This window comes from Salmo salar, chromosome 04, assembly GCF_965601325.2.
Source record: "Salmo salar chromosome 04, fSalSal1, whole genome shotgun sequence".
Classification (NCBI taxonomy): domain Eukaryota; kingdom Metazoa; phylum Chordata; class Actinopteri; order Salmoniformes; family Salmonidae; genus Salmo; species Salmo salar.
Genome location: NC_138294.1, coordinates 95,717,455 through 95,736,606, shown reverse-complemented (window position 1 = coordinate 95,736,606; position 19,152 = coordinate 95,717,455). Strand labels below are relative to the sequence as shown.

Below are 19,152 nucleotides of genomic sequence, written 5' to 3'. Positions count from 1 at the left end.
GTTAAATAAAGGACTTGTTCTCAACTGGCCTACCTGGTTAAATAAACCTGTTGGGGCTACAGGTTAGCAATGAACCCCGAGTCGCGATTGCTAACAAGGCTGGAAATTCAAAACATCAAAAATCTAATAATTTCAATTTCTCAAACGATCAACTATTTTACACAATTTAAAAGATAAACATCTCCTTAATCTAACCACATTGTTCGATTTTCAAAGAGGCTTTACGGCAAAAGCATAAAGTTAGATTATGTTAGGACAGTACATAGCCACAAAAGTACAAACATCCATTTTCAATTCAAGGTCAGGCGTCACCAAAAGCAGAAACCAGCTAGAATTATGCACTAACCTTTGTCAATCTCCATCAGATGACACTCCTAGGACATTATGTTATACAATACATGCATTTTTTGTTCCATCAAGTTCATATTTATATCCAAAAACAGCATTTTACAGTAGCGTGAAATTCAGATTTTTTTCTTCTCTGAAATGCTTCCGGTGAACATAACAAAATTACTATTCGAAAACATTGGTAAATTATAATATTGTCATTCAAAGAATAATATATTATCATCTCGTAATTGCTACCGAATGGCCAGATCTCAAAATAACTTTACTGGGAAATCACATTTTGCAATAAACGGGGTGCTATGCTAAGAACAACAGGCTATGCTATACAGTTAGCATAATCTAATATCGATAATAACATTGTAAATATCCCCTTACCTTTGATTATCTCCATCAGAAGGTACTGCCAGGAATCCCAGGTCCGGAACAAATGTGGTTTCTTTTGACAAAGTTCATAATTTATGTCCAAATAACACCAAGTAGTTAGCGTTCATTATGCTCCCACAAAATGTGGTGGGGGGTTGTAAAATCACGCCGAAAAGCTAAAAAAACCTAGTAAATAATCTATTTACGTTCGTTCAAACATGTCAAACGTTGTTTAGCATTAATCTTTTGGTCCATTTTTAACGTTAAACATCAGTAATATTTTCACACAACCTATCCTATGTCTAGATAAACAATAATGACAAACTCACGCTTCTCAGATTTATGCGCAGGCGCAAAAAAATGAAGTGATGACATGTCAACTTCCTTGCATTCTAATTTGCTCTCTGTTTATCATAGACGCTTCAAACAACTTTATAAAGATCGTTGACATCTAGTGGAAGCCGTAGGTGTTGCGAAATGAATCCTTTCTCACTATGGTATCTATAAAACAATGACACTAAATAGTACAGTCACAAAATTCACATTTTTTTTAAATCTATTTTTCACAGGTTTTTGCCTGCAATATGAGTTTTGTTATACTTACAGACACCATTCAAACTGTTTTAGAATATTCAGAGTGTTTTCTATCCGAATGTGTTAATAATATGCATATCCTAGCTTCTGAGTTGGTGTAGGAGGCAGTTAAAAATGGGCACATATTTTTTTCAAAATTTCTCAATACTGCCCCCGAGCCCCAACAGGTTTTAAATAAAGGACTTGTTCTCAACTGGCCTACCTGGTTAAATAAAGGTGATATATATATATCACTATATAAATAGGCCATCTTGGCGATCTAATTACAATTTATATATCACTACCTAAAAAATTCCCTAAAAATATTATATATATATATATTTTTTTATATATATTTTTTTTTATTAAGTAGTGAGAGAGCAGGGCGAGAGACAGAGAGAATCCCAGTGGTTATAGAGGATGCCACAGAGAGAATCCCAGTGGTTATAGAGGATGCCACAGAGAGAATCCCAGTGGTTATAGAGGATGCCACAGAGAGAATCCCAGTGGTTATAGAGGACGCCACAGAGAGAATCCCAGTGGTTATAGAGGATGCCACAGAGAGAATCCCAGTGGTTATAGAGGATGCCACAGAGAGAATCCCAGTGGTTATAGAGGACGCCACAGAGAGAATCCCAGTGGTTATAGAGGATGCCACAGAGAGAATCCCAGTGGTTATAGAGGATGCCACAGAGAGAATCCCAGTGGTTATAGAGGATGCCACAGAGAGAATCCCAGTGGTTATAGAGGATGCCACAGAGAGAATCCCAGTGGTTATAGAGGATGCCACAGAGAGAATCCCAGTGGTTATAGAGGACGCCACAGAGAGAATCCCAGTGGTTATAGAGGATGCCACAGAGAGAATCCCAGTGGTTATAGAGGATGCCACAGAGAGAATCCCAGTGGTTATAGAGGATGCCACAGAGAGAATCCCAGTGGTTATAGAGGATGCCACAGAGAGAATCCCAGTGGTTATAGAGGATGCCACAGAGAGAATCCCAGTGGTTATAGAGGATGCCACAGAGAGAATCCCAGTGGTTATAGAGGACGCCACAGAGAGAATCCCAGTGGTTATAGAGGACGCCACAGAGAGAATCCCAGTGGTTATAGAGGATGCCACAGAGAGAATCCCAGTGGTTATAGAGGATGCCACAGTTCAATATCTCGGGAGTAGATGTCAGTTGTCTTTTCATAGCCAAGCATTCATAAAGCGAGAGAGAGAGAATCACAAAACACCTGATAAAACAGGAGAATTACAGCAGATAGGACGGACACCCACCCACTCATTCACAGGAACAGTTATGGAAGCCCCAGTCTAGTGCAGTGGTTTTCAGCTGCTGTGCCTTAGGGAACTCTAGTGTTCCACCCAACATTACCTCATCTAGATCTCTTTTAATTGTGGCCTACCCAACATTCCCTTCATCTAGATCTGTTTTAAATGTGGCCTACCCAACATTACCTCATCTAGATCTGTTTTAAATGTGACCTACCCAACATTACCTCATCTAGATCTGTTTTAAATGTGACCTACCCAACATTACCTCATCTAGATCTGTTTTAAATGTGGCCTACCCAACATTACCTCATCTAGATCTGTTTTAAATGTGGCCTACCCAACATTACCTCATCTAGATCTGTTTTAAATGTGGCCTACCCAACATTACCTCATCTAGATCTGTTTTAAATGTGGCCTACCAAACATTACCTCATCTAGATCTGTTTTAAATGTGGCCTACCCAACATTACCTCGTCTAGATCTGTTTTAAATGTGGCCTACCCAACATTACCTCGTCTAGATATGTTTTAAATGTGGCCTACCCAACATTACCTCGTCTAGATCTGTTTTAAATGTGGCCTACCAAACATTACCTCATCTAGATCTGTTTTAAATGTGGCCTGGGGAATGTTGATTTGGGAGCACCAGTGCCGCTAGAAAGATTATCACTCAGACCATACATTACCAGACATTACCTACATTACTAGACATTACCATACATTGCCATACATTACCAGACATTACCAGACATTGCCATACATTACCAGACATTACCAGACATTACCAGACATTACCAGACATTACCATACATTACTAGACATTACCATACATTACCAGACATTACCAGACATTACCATACATTACCAGACATTACCAGACATTACCATACATTACTAGACATTACCAGACATTACCAGACATTACCAGACATTACCATACATTACTAGACATTACCATACATTACCAGACATTACCATACATTACCATACATTACTAGACATTACCAGACATTACCAGACATTACCATACATAACGTCTGCGTTGTTACTCCGTCTGCGTTGTTACTCCGTCTGCCTTGTTACTCCGTCTGCCTTGTTTCTCTGTCTGTATTGTTACTCCGTCTGTATTCCTTCTGTATTGTTTCTCTGTCTGTATTGTTACTCCTCCGTCTGCATTCGTCCTTCCGTCTGTCTGCATTCGTCCTTCCGTCTGTCTGCATTCGTCCTTCCGTCTGTCTGCATTCGTCCTTCCGTCTGTCTGCATTCGTCCTTCCGTCTGTCTGCATTCGTCCTTCCCTCTGTATTGTTTTTTTCAGTGCACTTTGGCTGTTATGTATCATTTGAGGGCTGCACAACAGGAGCAAAGATATTTGTATCATTTTACTGATTGTACCTCTGCCATAAAAGGCTAGAGCTGCCGCTTTCAAGGAGCGGGACACTAATCCGGACACTTATGAAATCCCGCTATGCCCTCAGACGAACCATCAAACAAGCAAAGCGTCAATACAGGATTAAGATTGCAGGGTTTGAAAACTATTACGGATTACAAAGGGAAACCCGAGCTGCCCATTGACGCGAGCCTACCAGACGAACTAAATGCCTTTTATGCTCGCTTTGAGGCAAGCAACACTGAAGCATACACTCTCGGTAGCTGATGTGAGCAAGACCTTTAAACAGGTCAATGCCCCCCTTGGGCCAATCAGTGTATTTTTGTAAATGACAGATGTCGATGCCAAGACATCATTCACCCAAGTTCTGTCAAAATAGGGCAAACAGGGCGGCTTGTCAAAATAGGGCAAACAGGGCAGCTTGTCAAAATAGGGCAAACAGGGTGGCTTGTCAAAATAGGGCAAACAGGGCGGCTTGTCAAAATAGGGCAAACAGGGCGGCTTGTCAAAATAGGGCAAACAGGGCGGCTTGTCAAAATAGGGCAAACAGGGTGGCTTGTCAAAATAGGGCAAACAGGGCAGCTTGTCAAAATAGGGCAAACAGGGCGGCTTGTCAAAATAGGGCAAACAGGGCAGCTTGTCAAAATAGGGCAAACAGGGCGGCTTGTCAAAATAGGGCAAACAGGGTGGCTTGTCAAAATAGGGCAAACAGGGCGGCTTGTCAAAATAGGGCAAACAGGGCAGCTTGTCAAAATAGGGCAAACAGGGCAGCTTGTCAAAATAGGGCAAACAGGGTGGCTTGTCAAAATAGGGCAAACAGGGCAGCTTGTCAAAATAGGGCAAGCTGGGTGGCTTATTCAAAGTCTGCTGGGTGACTAATTAGTAGAACATCTAATGGGCGGAGCTTGTAGGTCCTTATGAGAGGCTGCATCCAGGGCAATATACACTACAGGGCATTCTGTCTGTATCACCCAGGCCCTGCTGCTCACTCTGCTGAAGCCCACTGCATTCGGAAAGTATTCAGACCCTTTGACTTTTTCCACGTTTTGTTACGTTACAGCCTCATTCTAAAATAGATTTTTTTTAAAAAATCCTCATCAATCTACACACAATCCCCCATAATGACAAAGAGAAAACAGATATTTTTTAAAAAAAATTTGCAAATGTATTAACAATAAAAAAATAGATACCTTATTTACATCGGTATTCAAAAACCAAACCGTGAGGTCGAAGGAATTGTCCGTAGTGATCCGAGACAGAATTGTGTCAAGGCACAGATCTGGGGAAGGGTACCAACAAAATATGCAGCATTGAAGGTCCCCAAGAACACAGTGGCCTCAATCAATCTTAAATGGAAGAAGTTTGGAACCACCAAGACTCTTCCTAGAGCTGGCCACCCGGCCAAACTGAGCAATCGGGGGAGAAGGGCCTTGGTCAGGGAGGTGACCAAGAACCCGATGGTCACTCTGATAGAGCTCCAGAGTTCCTCTGTGGAGATGGGAGAAACTTCCAGAAGGACAACCATCTCTGCAGCACTCCACTAATCAGGCCTTTATGGTAGAGTGACCAGACAGAAGCCACTCCTCAGTAAAAGGCACATGACAACCCGCTTGGAGTTTGCCTAAAGGACTCTCAGATCATGAGAAACCAGATTCTCTGGTCTGATGAAACCAAGATTGAACTCATTGGCCTGAATGCCAAGCATCATGTCTGGATGAACCTGGCACCATCCCTACGGTGAAGCATGGTGGTGGCAGCATCATGCTGTGGGGATGTTTTTCAGCAGCAGGGACAGGGAGACTAGTCAGGATAGAGGAAAAGATGAACAGAGCAAAGTACAGAGAGATCCTTGATGAAAACCTGCTCCAGAGCACTCAGGACCTCAGACTGGGGTGAAGGTTCACCTTCCAACAGGACTACGACCCCAAGCACACAGCCAAGACAACGCAGGAGTAGCTTCGGAAACAGGCCTCTGAATGTCCTCGAGTGGGCCAGCCAGAGACCGGACTTGAACCCGATCGAACATGAAAATAGCTGGGTAGCTAAGCTCAACATACAATCTGACAGCGCTTGAGAGGATCTGAAGAGAAAAATGGGAGAAACTCCCCAAATACAGGTGTGTGTAACGGCTGTCTGGAAGAGGGGACCAAGGTGCAGCAGAGGATGTGTTCATCATTACAATTTTAATTTAAAAAAACAAGAGAACACTACAAAATGAACAAAAACGACAGCAAACAGTCCTGTTAGGAAAATACTCTAAACAGAAACAATTACCCACAAAACCCAAAGGAAAAACATGCTCCTTATGTGTGACTCCCAATCAGCAGCAACGAGCTTCAGCTGTGCCTGATTGGGAGCCACACACACGGCCCAAAACAAAGAAATACCAAAACATAGAAAAAGGAACATAGAACGCCCACCCAATGTAACACCCTGGCCTAACCAAAATAAAGAACAAAAAAAACCCTCTCTATGGGCGTTACAGTGTGCCAAGCTTGTAACGTCATACCCAAGGAGGCGCAAGGCTGTAATCGCTGCCGAAGGTGCTTCAACAAAGCACTGAGTAAATGGTCTGAATACTTATGTAAATGTAATATTTCCAATGGGTTTTTTTTATACATTTGCTAACATTTCTGAAAACCAGTTTTTGCTTTGTCATTATGGGGTATTTTGTGTAGATTGGTGAGGGGAGAAAACAATGTAATACATTTTCTAGTAAGGCTGTAACGTAACAAATCGTGGAAAAAGTCAACGGGTCTGAATACTTTCCGAATGCTCTGTAGATGTATAAAATGTCATGACTGCAGCTCAAACAGCACAGGAGATATGCTTGTTCAAAATGAGACAGACAGGGAGGGAGGGAGGGAGGGAGGGAGCGAGAGGCGGAGGAAGGAGAGAGAGAGAGGGGGAGGGAGGGAGGGAGCGAGACGGAGGAAGGAGAGAGAGAGGGAGGGAGGGAGGGAGGGAGAGAGCGAGACGGAGGAAGGAGAGAGAGAGAGGGGGAGGGAGGGAGGGAGCGAGAGACGGAGGAAGGGAGAGAGAGGGGGAGGGAGGGAGAGAGAGACGGAGGAAGGGAGAGAGAGGGGGAGGGAGAGAGAGAGAGACGGAGGAAGGGAGAGAGAGGGGGAGGGAGGGAGGGAGGGAGAGAGAGAGAGACGGAGGAAGGGAGAGAGAGAGGGGGAGGGAGGGAGAGAGAGAGAGACGGAGGAAGGGAGAGAGAGGGAGGGAGGGAGGGAACGAGAGACGGAGGAAGGAGAGAGAGAGGGGGAGGGAGGGAACGAGAGACGGAGGAAGGAGAGAGAGAGGGGGAGGGAGGGAGGGAGAGAGAGACAGAGAAAGGGAGAGAGAGGGGGGGAGGGAGAGACCGAAACAGAGAGGGAGAATTGCCTCAAGGCCAGAGAGAACAGTCTGGTTAAACAGGAATAACTGGTAGATAACACCCTCCCTAACAGTCACACACACCCCTGACCCTGTCTTCCTCCCTAACATTAACCCCTGACCCTGTCTCCCTCCCTAACATTAACCCCTGACCCTGTCTCCCTTCCTAACCCCTGACCCTGTCCTCCCTCCCTAACATTAACCCCTGACCCTGTCTTCCTCCCTAACCCCGGACCCTGTCTCCCTCCCTGACATTAACCCCTGACCCTGTCTTCCTCCCTGACATTAACCCCTGACCCTGTCTCCCTCCCTAACCCCTGACCCTGTCTCCCTTCCTAACCCCTGACCCTGTCTCCCTCCCTGACATTAACCCCTGACCCTGTCTCCCTCCCTAACCCCGGACCCTGTCTCCCTCCCTGACATTAACCCCTGACCCTGTCTCCCTCCCTAACCCCTGACCCTGTCTCCCTCCCTAACATTAACCCCTGACCCTGTCCTCCCTCCCTAACATTAACCCCTGACCCTGTCTCCCTCCCTAACCCCTGACCCTGTCTCCCTCCCTAACATTAACCCCTGACCCTGTCTTCCTCCCTGACATTAACCCCTGACCCTGTCTTCCTCCCTGACATTAACCCCTGACCCTGTCTCCCTCCCTAACATTAACCCCTGACCCTGTCTCCCTTCCTAACCCCTGACCCTGTCCTCCCTCCCTAACATTAACCCCTGACCCTGTCTTCCTCCCTAACCCCGGACCCTGTCTCCCTCCCTGACATTAACCCCTGACCCTGTCTTCCTCCCTGACATTAACCCCTGACCCTGTCTCCCTCCCTAACCCCTGACCCTGTCTCCCTTCCTAACCCCTGACCCTGTCTCCCTCCCTGACATTAACCCCTGACCCTGTCTCCCTCCCTAACCCCGGACCCTGTCTCCCTCCCTGACATTAACCCCTGACCCTGTCTCCCTCCCTAACCCCTGACCCTGTCTCCCTCCCTAACATTAACCCCTGACCCTGTCCTCCCTCCCTAACATTAACCCCTGACCCTGTCTCCCTCCCTAACCCCTGACCCTGTCTCCCTCCCTAACATTAACCCCTGACCCTGTCTTCCTCCCTGACATTAACCCCTGACCCTGTCTCCCTCCCTGACATTAACCCCTGACCCTGTCTCCCTCCCTAACATTAACCCCTGACCCTGTCTTCCTCCCTGACATTAACCCCTGACCCTGTCTCCCTCCCTAACATTAACCCCTGACCCTGTGTCCCTCCCTAACATTAACCCCTGACCCTGTCCTCCCTCCCTAACATTAACCCCTGACCCTGTCTCCCTCCCTAACATTAACCCCGACCCTGTCTCCCTCCCTAACCTCTGACCCTGTCTCCCTCCCTAACATTAACCCCTGACCCTGTCTCCCTCCCTAACATTAACCCCTGACCCTGTCCTCCCTCCCTAACCTCTGACCCTGTCTCCCTCCCTGACCTCTGACCCTGTCCTCCCTCCCTAACCTCTGACCCTGTCTCCCCCCCCTGACCCTGTCTCCCTCCCTAACCTCTGACCCTGTCTCCCCCCTGACCCTGTCTCCCTCCCTGACCTCTGACCCTGTCCTCCCTCCCTAACCTCTGACCCTGTCTCCCTCCCTAACCTCTGACCCTGTCTCCCTCCCTGACATTAACCTCTGACCCTGTCTCCCTCCCTAACATTAACCCCTGACCCTGTCTTCCTCCCTAACATTAACCTCTGACCCTGTCTCCCTTCCTAACCCCTGACCCTGTCCTCCCTCCCTAACATTAACCCCTGACCCTGTCTTCCTCCCTAACCCCGGACCCTGTCTCCCTCCCTGACATTAACCCCTGACCCTGTCTTCCTCCCTGACATTAACCCCTGACCCTGTCTCCCTCCCTAACCCCTGACCCTGTCTCCCTTCCTAACCCCTGACCCTGTCTCCCTCCCTGACATTAACCCCTGACCCTGTCTCCCTCCCTAACCCCGGACCCTGTCTCCCTCCCTGACATTAACCCCTGACCCTGTCTCCCTCCCTAACCCCTGACCCTGTCTCCCTCCCTAACATTAACCCCTGACCCTGTCCTCCCTCCCTAACATTAACCCCTGACCCTGTCTCCCTCCCTAACCCCTGACCCTGTCTCCCTCCCTAACATTAACCCCTGACCCTGTCTTCCTCCCTGACATTAACCCCTGACCCTGTCTCCCTCCCTGACATTAACCCCTGACCCTGTCTCCCTCCCTAACATTAACCCCTGACCCTGTCTTCCTCCCTAACATTAACCCCTGACCCTGTCTCCCTCCCTAACATTAACCCCTGACCCTGTGTCCCTCCCTAACATTAACCCCTGACCCTGTCCTCCCTCCCTAACATTAACCCCTGACCCTGTCTCCCTCCCTAACATTAACCCCGACCCTGTCTCCCTCCCTAACCTCTGACCCTGTCTCCCTCCCTAACATTAACCCCTGACCCTGTCTCCCTCCCTAACATTAACCCCTGACCCTGTCCTCCCTCCCTAACCTCTGACCCTGTCTCCCTCCCTGACCTCTGACCCTGTCCTCCCTCCCTAACCTCTGACCCTGTCTCCCCCCCCTGACCCTGTCTCCCTCCCTAACCTCTGACCCTGTCTCCCCCCTGACCCTGTCTCCCTCCCTGACCTCTGACCCTGTCCTCCCTCCCTAACCTCTGACCCTGTCTCCCTCCCTAACCTCTGACCCTGTCTCCCTCCCTGACATTAACCTCTGACCCTGTCTCCCTCCCTAACATTAACCCCTGACCCTGTCTTCCTCCCTAACATTAACCTCTGACCCTGTCTCCCTCCCTAACATTAACCCCTGACCCTGTCCTCCCTCCCTAACCCCTGACCCTGTCTCCCTCCCTCCCTAACCTCTGACCCTGTCCTCCCTCCCTGACCCTGTCTCCCTCCCTAACCTCTGACCCTGTCCTCCCTCCCTAACCTCTGACCCTGTCCTCCCTCCCTCCCTAACCTCTGACCCTGTCCTCCCTCCCTAACCCTGTCTCCCTCCCTAACCTCTGACCCTGTCTCCCTCCCTAACCTCTGACCCTGTCTCCCTCCCTAACCTCTGACCCTGTCCTCCCTCCCTAACCTCTGACCCTGTCCTCCCTCCCTCCCTAACCTCTGACCCTGTCCTCCCTCCCTAACCCTGTCTCCCTCCCTAACCTCTGACCCTGTCTCCCTCCCTAACCTCTGACCCTGTCCTCCCTCCCTAACCTCTGACCCTGTCCTCCCTCCCTGACCCTGTCTCCCTCCCTAACCTCTGACCCTGTCTCCCTCCCTAACCTCTGACCCTGTCTCCCTCCCTAACCTCTGACCCTGTCCTCCCTCCCTAACCTCTGACCCTGTCCTCCCTCCCTAACCTCTGACCCTGTCTCCCTCCCTAACCTCTGACCCTGTCCTCCCTCCCTAACCTCTGACCCTGTCCTCCCTCCCTAACCTCTGACCCTGTCCCCCTCCCTAACATTAACCCGTGACCCTGTCTTCCTCCCTAACATTAACCTCTGACCCTGTCTCCCTCCCTAACATTAACCCCTGACCCTGTCCTCCCTCCCTAAGCCCTGACCCTGTCTCCCTCCCTAACCTCTGACCCTGTCCTCCCTCCCTGACCCTGTCTCCCTCCCTAACCTCTGACCCTGTCTCCCTAACCTCTGACCCTGTCCTCCCTCCCTAACCTCTGACCCTGTCCTCCCTCCCTCCCTAACCTCTGACCCTGTCCTCCCTCCCTAACCCTGTCACCCTCCCTAACCTCTGACCCTGTCCTCCCTCCCTAACCTCTGACCCTGTCCTCCCTCCCTGACCCTGTCTCCCTCCCTAACCTCTGACCCTGTCTCCCTCCCTAACCTCTGACCCTGTCCTCCCTCCCTAACCTCTGACCCTGTCTCCCTCCCTAACCTCTGACCCTGTCTCCCTCCCTAACCTCTGACCCTGTCTCCCTCCCTAACCTCTGACCCTGTCCTCCCTCCCTAACCTCTGACCCTGTCCTCCCTCCCTAACCTCTGACCCTGTCTCACTCCCTAACCTCTGACCCTGTCCTCCCTCCAGTCCAGAGTGCTGTAGCCCAGGTGAAGCCCTCAACCCTGACCTCTGACCCGGTTGGCATTGCGACAGTGGTAACCAAGCGCAGGCAGCAGCTGCAGGTGGAGAAGGACAGGCTGAGGCGGAAACAACAGGACCTGGCCCGTCCAATCAGAGTACAGGTCAGGGGTCAAACACACTGGAATATATATGGGTATTATGTTCTATACTGTGCCTTCAGAAAGTATTCACACCCCTTGACTTTTACCACATTTTATTACAAAGTGGGTTTAAAATGCATTTCATTGTCTTTAAAAAAAAATGTTTGTCAACAATCTATACAATATACTCTAATGTCAAAGTGGAACAAAAATTCGAACGTTTGTAAAACATTTATGAAAAATAAAACACTAATCAAATGTGTTTATAAAGCCCTTCTATCAGCTGATACAGTGAGGGGAAAAAAGTATTTGATCCCCTGCTGATTTTGTACGTTTGCCCACAGACAAAGAAATGATCAGTCTATAATTTTAATGGTAGGTTTATTTGAACAGTGAGAGACAGAATAACAACAAAAAAATCCAGAAAAACGCATGTCTAAAATGTTATAAATTGATTTGCATTTTAATGAGGGAAATAAGTATTTGACCCCCTCGCAATCAGAAAGATTTCTGGCTCCCAGGTGTCTTTTATACAGGTAACGAGCTGAGATTAGGAGCACACTCTTAAAGGGAGTGCTCCTAATCTCAGATTGTTACCTTAATAAAAGACACCTGTCCACAGAAGCAATCAATCAGAATCCAAACTCTCCACCATGGCCAAGACCAAAGAGCTCTCCAAGGATGTCAGGGACAAGATTGTAGACCTACACAAGGCTGGAATGGGCTACAAGACCATCGCCAAGCAGCTTGGTGAGAAGGTGACAACAGTTGGTGCGATTATTCGCAAATGGAAGAAACACAAAATAACTGTCATCTCCTTCGGCCTGGGGCTCCATGCAAGATCTCACCTCGTGAAGTTGCAATGATCATGAGAACGGTGAGGAATAGAGCCCAGAACTACACGGGAGGATCTTGTCAATGATCTCAAGGCAGCTGGGACCATAGTCACCAAGAAAACAATTGGTAACACACTACGCCGTGAAGGACTGAAATCCTGCAGCGCCCACAAGGTCCCCCTGCTCAAGAAAGCACATATACATGCCCGTCTGAAGTTTGCCAATGAACATCTGAATGATTCAGAGGACAACTGGGTGAAAGTGTTGTGGTCATATGAGACCAAAGTGGAGCTCTTTGGCATCAACTCAACTCGCCGTGTTTGGAGGAGGAGGAATGCTGCCTATGACCCCAAGAACACCATCCCCACCGTCAAACATGGAGGTGGAAACATTATGCTTTGGGGGTGTTTTTCTGCTAAGGGGACAGGACAACTTCACCACATCAAAGGGACGATGGACGGGGCCATGTACCGTCAAATCTTGGGTGAGAACCTCCTTCCCTCAGCCAGGGCATTGAAAATGGGTCGTGGATGGGTAATCCAGCATGACAATGACCCAAAACACACGGCCAAGGCAACAAAGGAGTGGCTCAAGAAGAAGCACATTAAGGTCCTGGAGTGGCCTAGCCAGTCTCCAGACTTTAATCCTATAGAAAATCTGTGGAGGGAGCTGAAGGTTCGAGTTGCCAAACGCCAGCCTCGAAACCTTAATGACTTGGAGAAGATCTTCAAAGAGGAGTGGGACAAAATCCCTCCTGAGATGTGTGCCAACCTGGTGGCCAACTACAAGAAACGTCTGACCTCTGTGATTGCCAACAAGGGTTTTGCCACCAAGTACTAAGTCATGTTTTGCAGAGGGGTCAAATACTTATTTCCCTCATGAAAATGCAAATCATTTTATAACATTTTTGACATGCGATTTTCTGGATTTTTGTTGTTGTTATTCTGTCTCTCACTGTTCAAATAAACCTACCATTAAAATTATAGACTGATCATTTCTTTGTCAGTGGGCAAACGTACAAAATCAGCAGGGGATCAAATACTTTTTTCCCTCACTGTATATCAAAGTGCTGTACAGAAACCCAGCCTAAAACCCCAAACAGCAAGCAATGCAGGTGTAGAAGCACGGTGGCTAGGAAAAACTCCCTAGAAAGGCCAAAACCTAGGAAGAAACCTAGAGAGGAACCAGGCTATGAGGGGTGGCCAGTCCTCTTCTGGCTGTACTGGGTAGAGAGGAACCAGGCTATGAGGGATGGCCAGTCCTCTTCTGGCTGTGCCGGGTGGAGATCATAACAGAACATGGCCAAGATGTTTAAATGTTCATAAATGACCAGCAGGGTCAGATAATAATAATCATAGTAGTTGTCGAGGGTGCAACAGGTCAGCACCACAGGAGTAAATTACATTTACATTTTACAGACACTCTTATCCAGAGCGACTTACGGTAGTGAATACATACATTTCATACAATTATTATTTTTTTTGATTGATGTCAGTTGGCTTTTCATAGCCAATCATTGAGAATATCTCTACCGCTCATGCTGTCTCGAGAGAGTAATATACACTATATATACAAAAGTATGTGGACGCCCCTTCAAAACAGTGGATTTGGCTATTTCAGCCACACCCGGTGCTGACAGGTGTATAAAATCGAGCACACAGCCATGCAATCTCCATAGACAAACATTGGCAGTAGAATGGCCTGTACTGAAGAGTCTCAGTGATTTTCAAAATGGCGCCGTCTTAGGATGCCACTTTTCCATCAAAGTCAGTTCTTCAAATTTCGGCCCTGCTAGAGCTGCCCCCCTGGTCAGTTGTTAGTGCTGTTATTGGGAAGTGGAAACATCTCGGAGCAACAACGGCTCAGCCGGGAAGTGGTAGGCCACATTAAGCTCCCAGGACAGGACCACTGAAGTGCGTGGCGTGTGAAATCGTCTGTCCTCAGTTGCAACGACGGACAAATCTGGGTTTGGCGGTTGCCAGGATAACACTACCTGCCCCAATGCATAGTGCCAACTGTAAAGTTTGGTGGAGGAGGGATAATGGTCTGGGGCTGGTTCGGGTTAGGTCTTCTAGTTCCAGTGAAGGGAAATCTGAACGATACAGCATACAATGACATTCTAGATGATTCTGTGCTTCCAACTTTGTGGCAGTCTTGGGAAGGCCCTTTCCTGTTTCAGCGTGACAATGCCACCCTGCACAAAGAGAGGTCCATACAGAAATTGTATGTCAAGATCGATGTGGAAGAACTTGACTGGCCTGCACAGAGCCCTGACCTCAACCCCATCGAACACCTTTGGGATGAATTGGAACGGCGGCTGCGAGCCAGGCCCTAATCGCCCAACATCAGTGCCCGACCTCACCTCTTATGGCTGAATGGAAGCAAGTCCCCGCAGCAATGTTCCAACATCTAGTGGAAAGCCTTCCCAGAAGAGTGGAGGCTGTTGTAGCAGCAATGTTCCAACATCTAGTGGAAAGCCTTCCCAGAAGAGTGGAGGCTGTTATAGCAGCAATGTTCCAACATCTAGTGGAAAGCCTTCCCAGAAGAGTGGAGGCTGTTATAGCAGCAATGTTCCAACATCTAGTGGAAAGCCTTCCCAGAAGAGTGGAGGCTGTTATAGCAGCAATGTTCCAACATCTAGTGGAAAGCCTTCCCAGAAGAGTGGAGGCTGTTATAGCAGCAATGTTCCAACATCTAGTGGAAAGCCTTCCCAGAAGAGTGGAGGCTGTTATAGCAGCAATGTTCCAACATCTAGTGGAAAGCCTTCCCAGAAGAGTGGAGGCTGTTATAGCAGCAATGTACCAACATCTAGTGGAAAGCCTTCCCAGAAGAGAGGAGGCTGTTATAGCAGCAATGTTCCAACATCTAGTGGAAAGCCTTCCCAGAAGAGTGGAGGCTGTTAAAGCAGCAAAGGGGGGGACCAACTCCATATTAATGTATTATTTATTTATTTTATTTAACCTTTATTTAACTAGGCAAGTCAGTTGAGAATAAATTCTTATTTACAGTGACGGCCTACCCCAGCCAAACCCGGACGACGCTGGGTCAATTGTGCGCCCGCCCTATGGGACTCCCAATCACGGCCGGTTGTGATACAGCCTGGATTCGAACCAGGGTGTCTGTAGTGACGCCTCTAGCACTGGCACAGCCTTAGAGCGCTGTGCCACTTGGGAGCCCAAGATTTTGGAATGAAATGTTCGATGAGCAGGTATCCACATACAGTTACACATTCAGTTCTCTGAACCAGTGTATTCGGCTCTCTGAACCAGTGTATTCGGCTCTCTGAACCAGTGTATTCGGCTCTCTGAACCAGTGTATTCGGCTCTCTGAACCAGTGTATTCGGCTCTCTGAACCAGTGTATTCGGCTCTCTGAACCAGTGTATTCGGCTCTCTGAACCAGTGTATTCGGCTCTCTGAACCAGTGTATTCGGTTCTCTGAACCAGTGTATTCGGCTCTCTGAACCAGTGTATTCGGCTCTCTGAACCAGTGTATTCAGTTCTCTGAACCAGTGTATTCGGCTCTCTGAACCAGTGTATTCAGTTCTCTGAACCAGTGTATTCGGCTCTCTGAACCAGTGTATTCGGCTCTCTGAACCAGTGTATTCGGCTCTCTGAACCAGTGTATTCGGCTCTCTGAACCAGTGTATTCGGCTCTCTGAACTAGTACATCTTTGACAGTGATTACAGCTGTGAGTCTCTAAGAGCTTTGCACTGCATTGTTCAGTATTTGCCCATTTATTCTTTTAAAAACAAGTTGTTTGTTGATCATTGCTAGACAGCCATTTTCAAATCTTGCCATTGATTTTCAAGCCGTTTTTAAGTTAAAACTGTAACTCAGCCACTCAGGAACATTCAATGTCGTCTTGGTAAGCAACTACAGTGTAGATTTGGTCTTGTGTTTCTTGTTATTGTCCTGCTGAAAAGTGAATTCATGTCCCAGTGTCTGTTGGAAAGCAGACTGAACCAGGTTTTCCTCTAGGATTTTGCCTGTGCTTAGCTCTATTTTGTTTATTTTTATCCCAAAAAACTCCCTAGTCCTTGCGGATGACAAACATACCCATAACATGATGCAGCCACCACTATGCTTGAAAATATGAAGAGTGATACTCAGTAATGTGTTGTTGGATTCGCCCCAAACATAAAGCATTGTATTCAGGATATAAAGTTAATTCCTTTGCCATATTTTACTTTAGTGCCTTGTTGCAAACAGGATGCATATTTTGGAATATATTTATTCTGTACAGGCTTCCCTCCTCTTTTCACTCTATCATTTAGTTTAGTATTGTGGACACCTATTAATTGAAATGCATTCCAGGTGACTACCTCATGAAACTGGTTGAGATAATTCCCAGAGTGTGCAAAGCTGTCAAAGGGTGTCTTTGAAGAATGTCAAATACTCAGTTATATACACTTTTTTGGTTACTACATGATTCCTTATGTGTTATTTCATAGTTTTGATGTCTTCACTATTATTCTACAATGTAGAAAATTATAAAAATAAAGAAAAACCCTTGAATGAGTATGTGTGACCAAACTTTTGACCAGTAGTGTGTGTGTGTATATACAGTTGAAGTCGGAAGTTTACATACACTTAGGTTGGAGTCATTAAAACTAGATTTTCAACCACTCCACAAATGTCTTGTTAACAAACTATAGTTTTGGCAAGTCGGTTAGGACATCTACTTTGTGCATGACACAAGTAATTTTTCCAACAATTGTTTACAGACAGATTATTTCACTTATAATTCACTGTTGATTAAATTGTTTTTTCCCCTCATCAATCTACTCACAATACCCCCTAATGACAAAGCAAAAACAGGATTATATACATTTTTGCAAATATATAAATAAAACAATACTGAAATATACCATTTACATAAGTATTCTGACCCTTTACTCAGTATTTTGCTGAAGCACCTTTGGCAGTGATTACAGCCTCAAGTCTTCTTGGGTATGACGCTACAAGCTTGGCACACCTGTATTTGCAGAGTTTCTCCCATTCTTCTCTGCAGATCCTCTCAAGCTCTGTCAGGTTGGATGGGGAGTGTCGCTGCACAGCTATTTTCACTATTTTCTCTCCAGAGATGTTCGATCGGGTTCACGTCCGGGCTCTGGCTGGGCCAGTCGAGGACATTCAGAGACTTGTCCCGAAGCCACTCCTGCGTAGTCTTGGCTGTGTACTTAGTGTCGTTGTCTTGTTGGAAGGTGAACCTTCGCCCCAGTCTGAGGACCTGAGTGCTCTGGAGCAGGTTTTTGTCAAGGATCTCTGTACTTTGCTCTGTTCATCTTTTCCTCGATCCTGACTAGTCTCCCAGTCCCTGCTGCTGAAAAAACATCCCCACAGCATGATGCTGCCACCACCATGCTTCACCGTAGGGATGGTGCCAGGTTTCCTCCAGACGTGACGCTTGGCATTCAGGCCCAAGAGTTAGTTCTTAGTTTCATCAGACCAGATAATCTTGTTTCTCAAGATCTGAGAGTCCTTTAGGTGCCTTTTAGCAAACTCCAAGCGGGCTGTCATGTGCCTTTTACTGAGGAGTGGCTTCCGTTCTGCCACTCTACCATAAAGACCTGATTGGTGGATTGCTGCAGAGATGGTTGTCCTTCTGGAAAGTTTTTACATCTCCACAGAGGAACTCTAGAGATCTGTCAGAGTGACCATCGGGTTCTTGGTCACCTCCCTGACCAAGGCCCTTCTCCCCTGATTGCTCAGTTTGGCCGGGCAGCCAGCTCTAGGAAGAGTCTTGGTGGTTCCAAACTTCTTCCATTTAAAAATGATGGAGGCCACTGAGTTCTTGGGGACCTTCAAGGCTGCAAAAAAAATGTGGTACCCTACCCTTCTCCAGATCGGGGCGGCAGGTAGCCTAGTGGTTAGAGTGTTGGGCCAGTAACCAGCAGGTAGCCTAGTGATTAGAGCGTTGGGCCAGTAACCAGCAGGTAGCCTAGTGGTTAGAGTGTAGGGCCAGTAACCAGCAGGTAGCCTAGTGGTTAGAGCATTGGGCCAGTCGACAGCAGATAGCCTAGTGGTTAGAGTGTAGGGCCAGTAACCAGCAGGTAGCCTAGTGGTTAGAGCGTTGGGCCAGTAACCAGCAGGTAGCCTAGTGGTTAGAGCGTTGGGCCAGTAACTAGCAGGTAGCCTAGTGGTTAGAGCGTAGAGGCGGCAGGTAGCCTAGTGGTTAGAGCGTTGGGCCAGTAAACAGCAGGTAGCCTAGTGGTTAGAGCGTTGGACTAGTAACCAGCTGGTAGCCTAGTGGTTAGAGCATTGGGCCAGTAACCAGCAGGTAGCCTAGTGGTTAGAGTGTTGGGCCAGTAGCCAGCAGGTAGCATAGTGGTTAGAGTGTTGGACCAGTAACCAGCAGGTAGCCTAGTGGTTAGAGTGTTGGGCCAGTAACCAGCAGGTAGCCTAGTGGTTAGAGCGTTGGGCCAGTAACCAGCAGGTAGCCTAGTGGTTAGAGCGTTGGACCAGTAACCAGCAGGTAGCCTAGTGGGTAGAGCGTTGGACCAGTAACCAGCAGGTAGCCTAGTGATTAGAGCGTTGGGCCAGTAACCAGCAGGTAGCCTAGTGGTTAGAGTGTAGGGCCAGTAACCAGCAGGTAGCCTAGTTGTTAGAGTGTTGGGCCAGTAACCAGCAGTTAGCCTAGTGATTAGAGCGTTGGGCCAGTAACCAGCAGGTAGCCTAGTGGTTAGAGCGTTGGGCCAGTAACCAGCAGGTAGCCTAGTGGTTAGAGCGTTGGGCCAGTAAACAGCAGGTAGCCTAGTGGTTAGAGCGTTGGACTAGTAACCAGCTGGTAGCCTAGTG

The 19,152-nt window shown here is 47.7% G+C and overlaps 1 protein-coding gene across 1 annotated transcript in view; it reads left to right on the top strand.

Annotated features, from left to right (window-relative positions):
• LOC106604063 (transcriptional coactivator YAP1) overlaps positions 1-19,152 on the top strand; it is a 68,555-nt gene that overhangs the window by 16,506 nt on the left and 32,897 nt on the right. Inside the window, exon 5 of the mRNA XM_045717505.2 lies at positions 11,383-11,537. Within this exon, the coding sequence (XP_045573461.1) occupies positions 11,383-11,537 (155 nt within the window). The remainder of the gene's footprint in view (positions 1-11,382; positions 11,538-19,152) is intronic.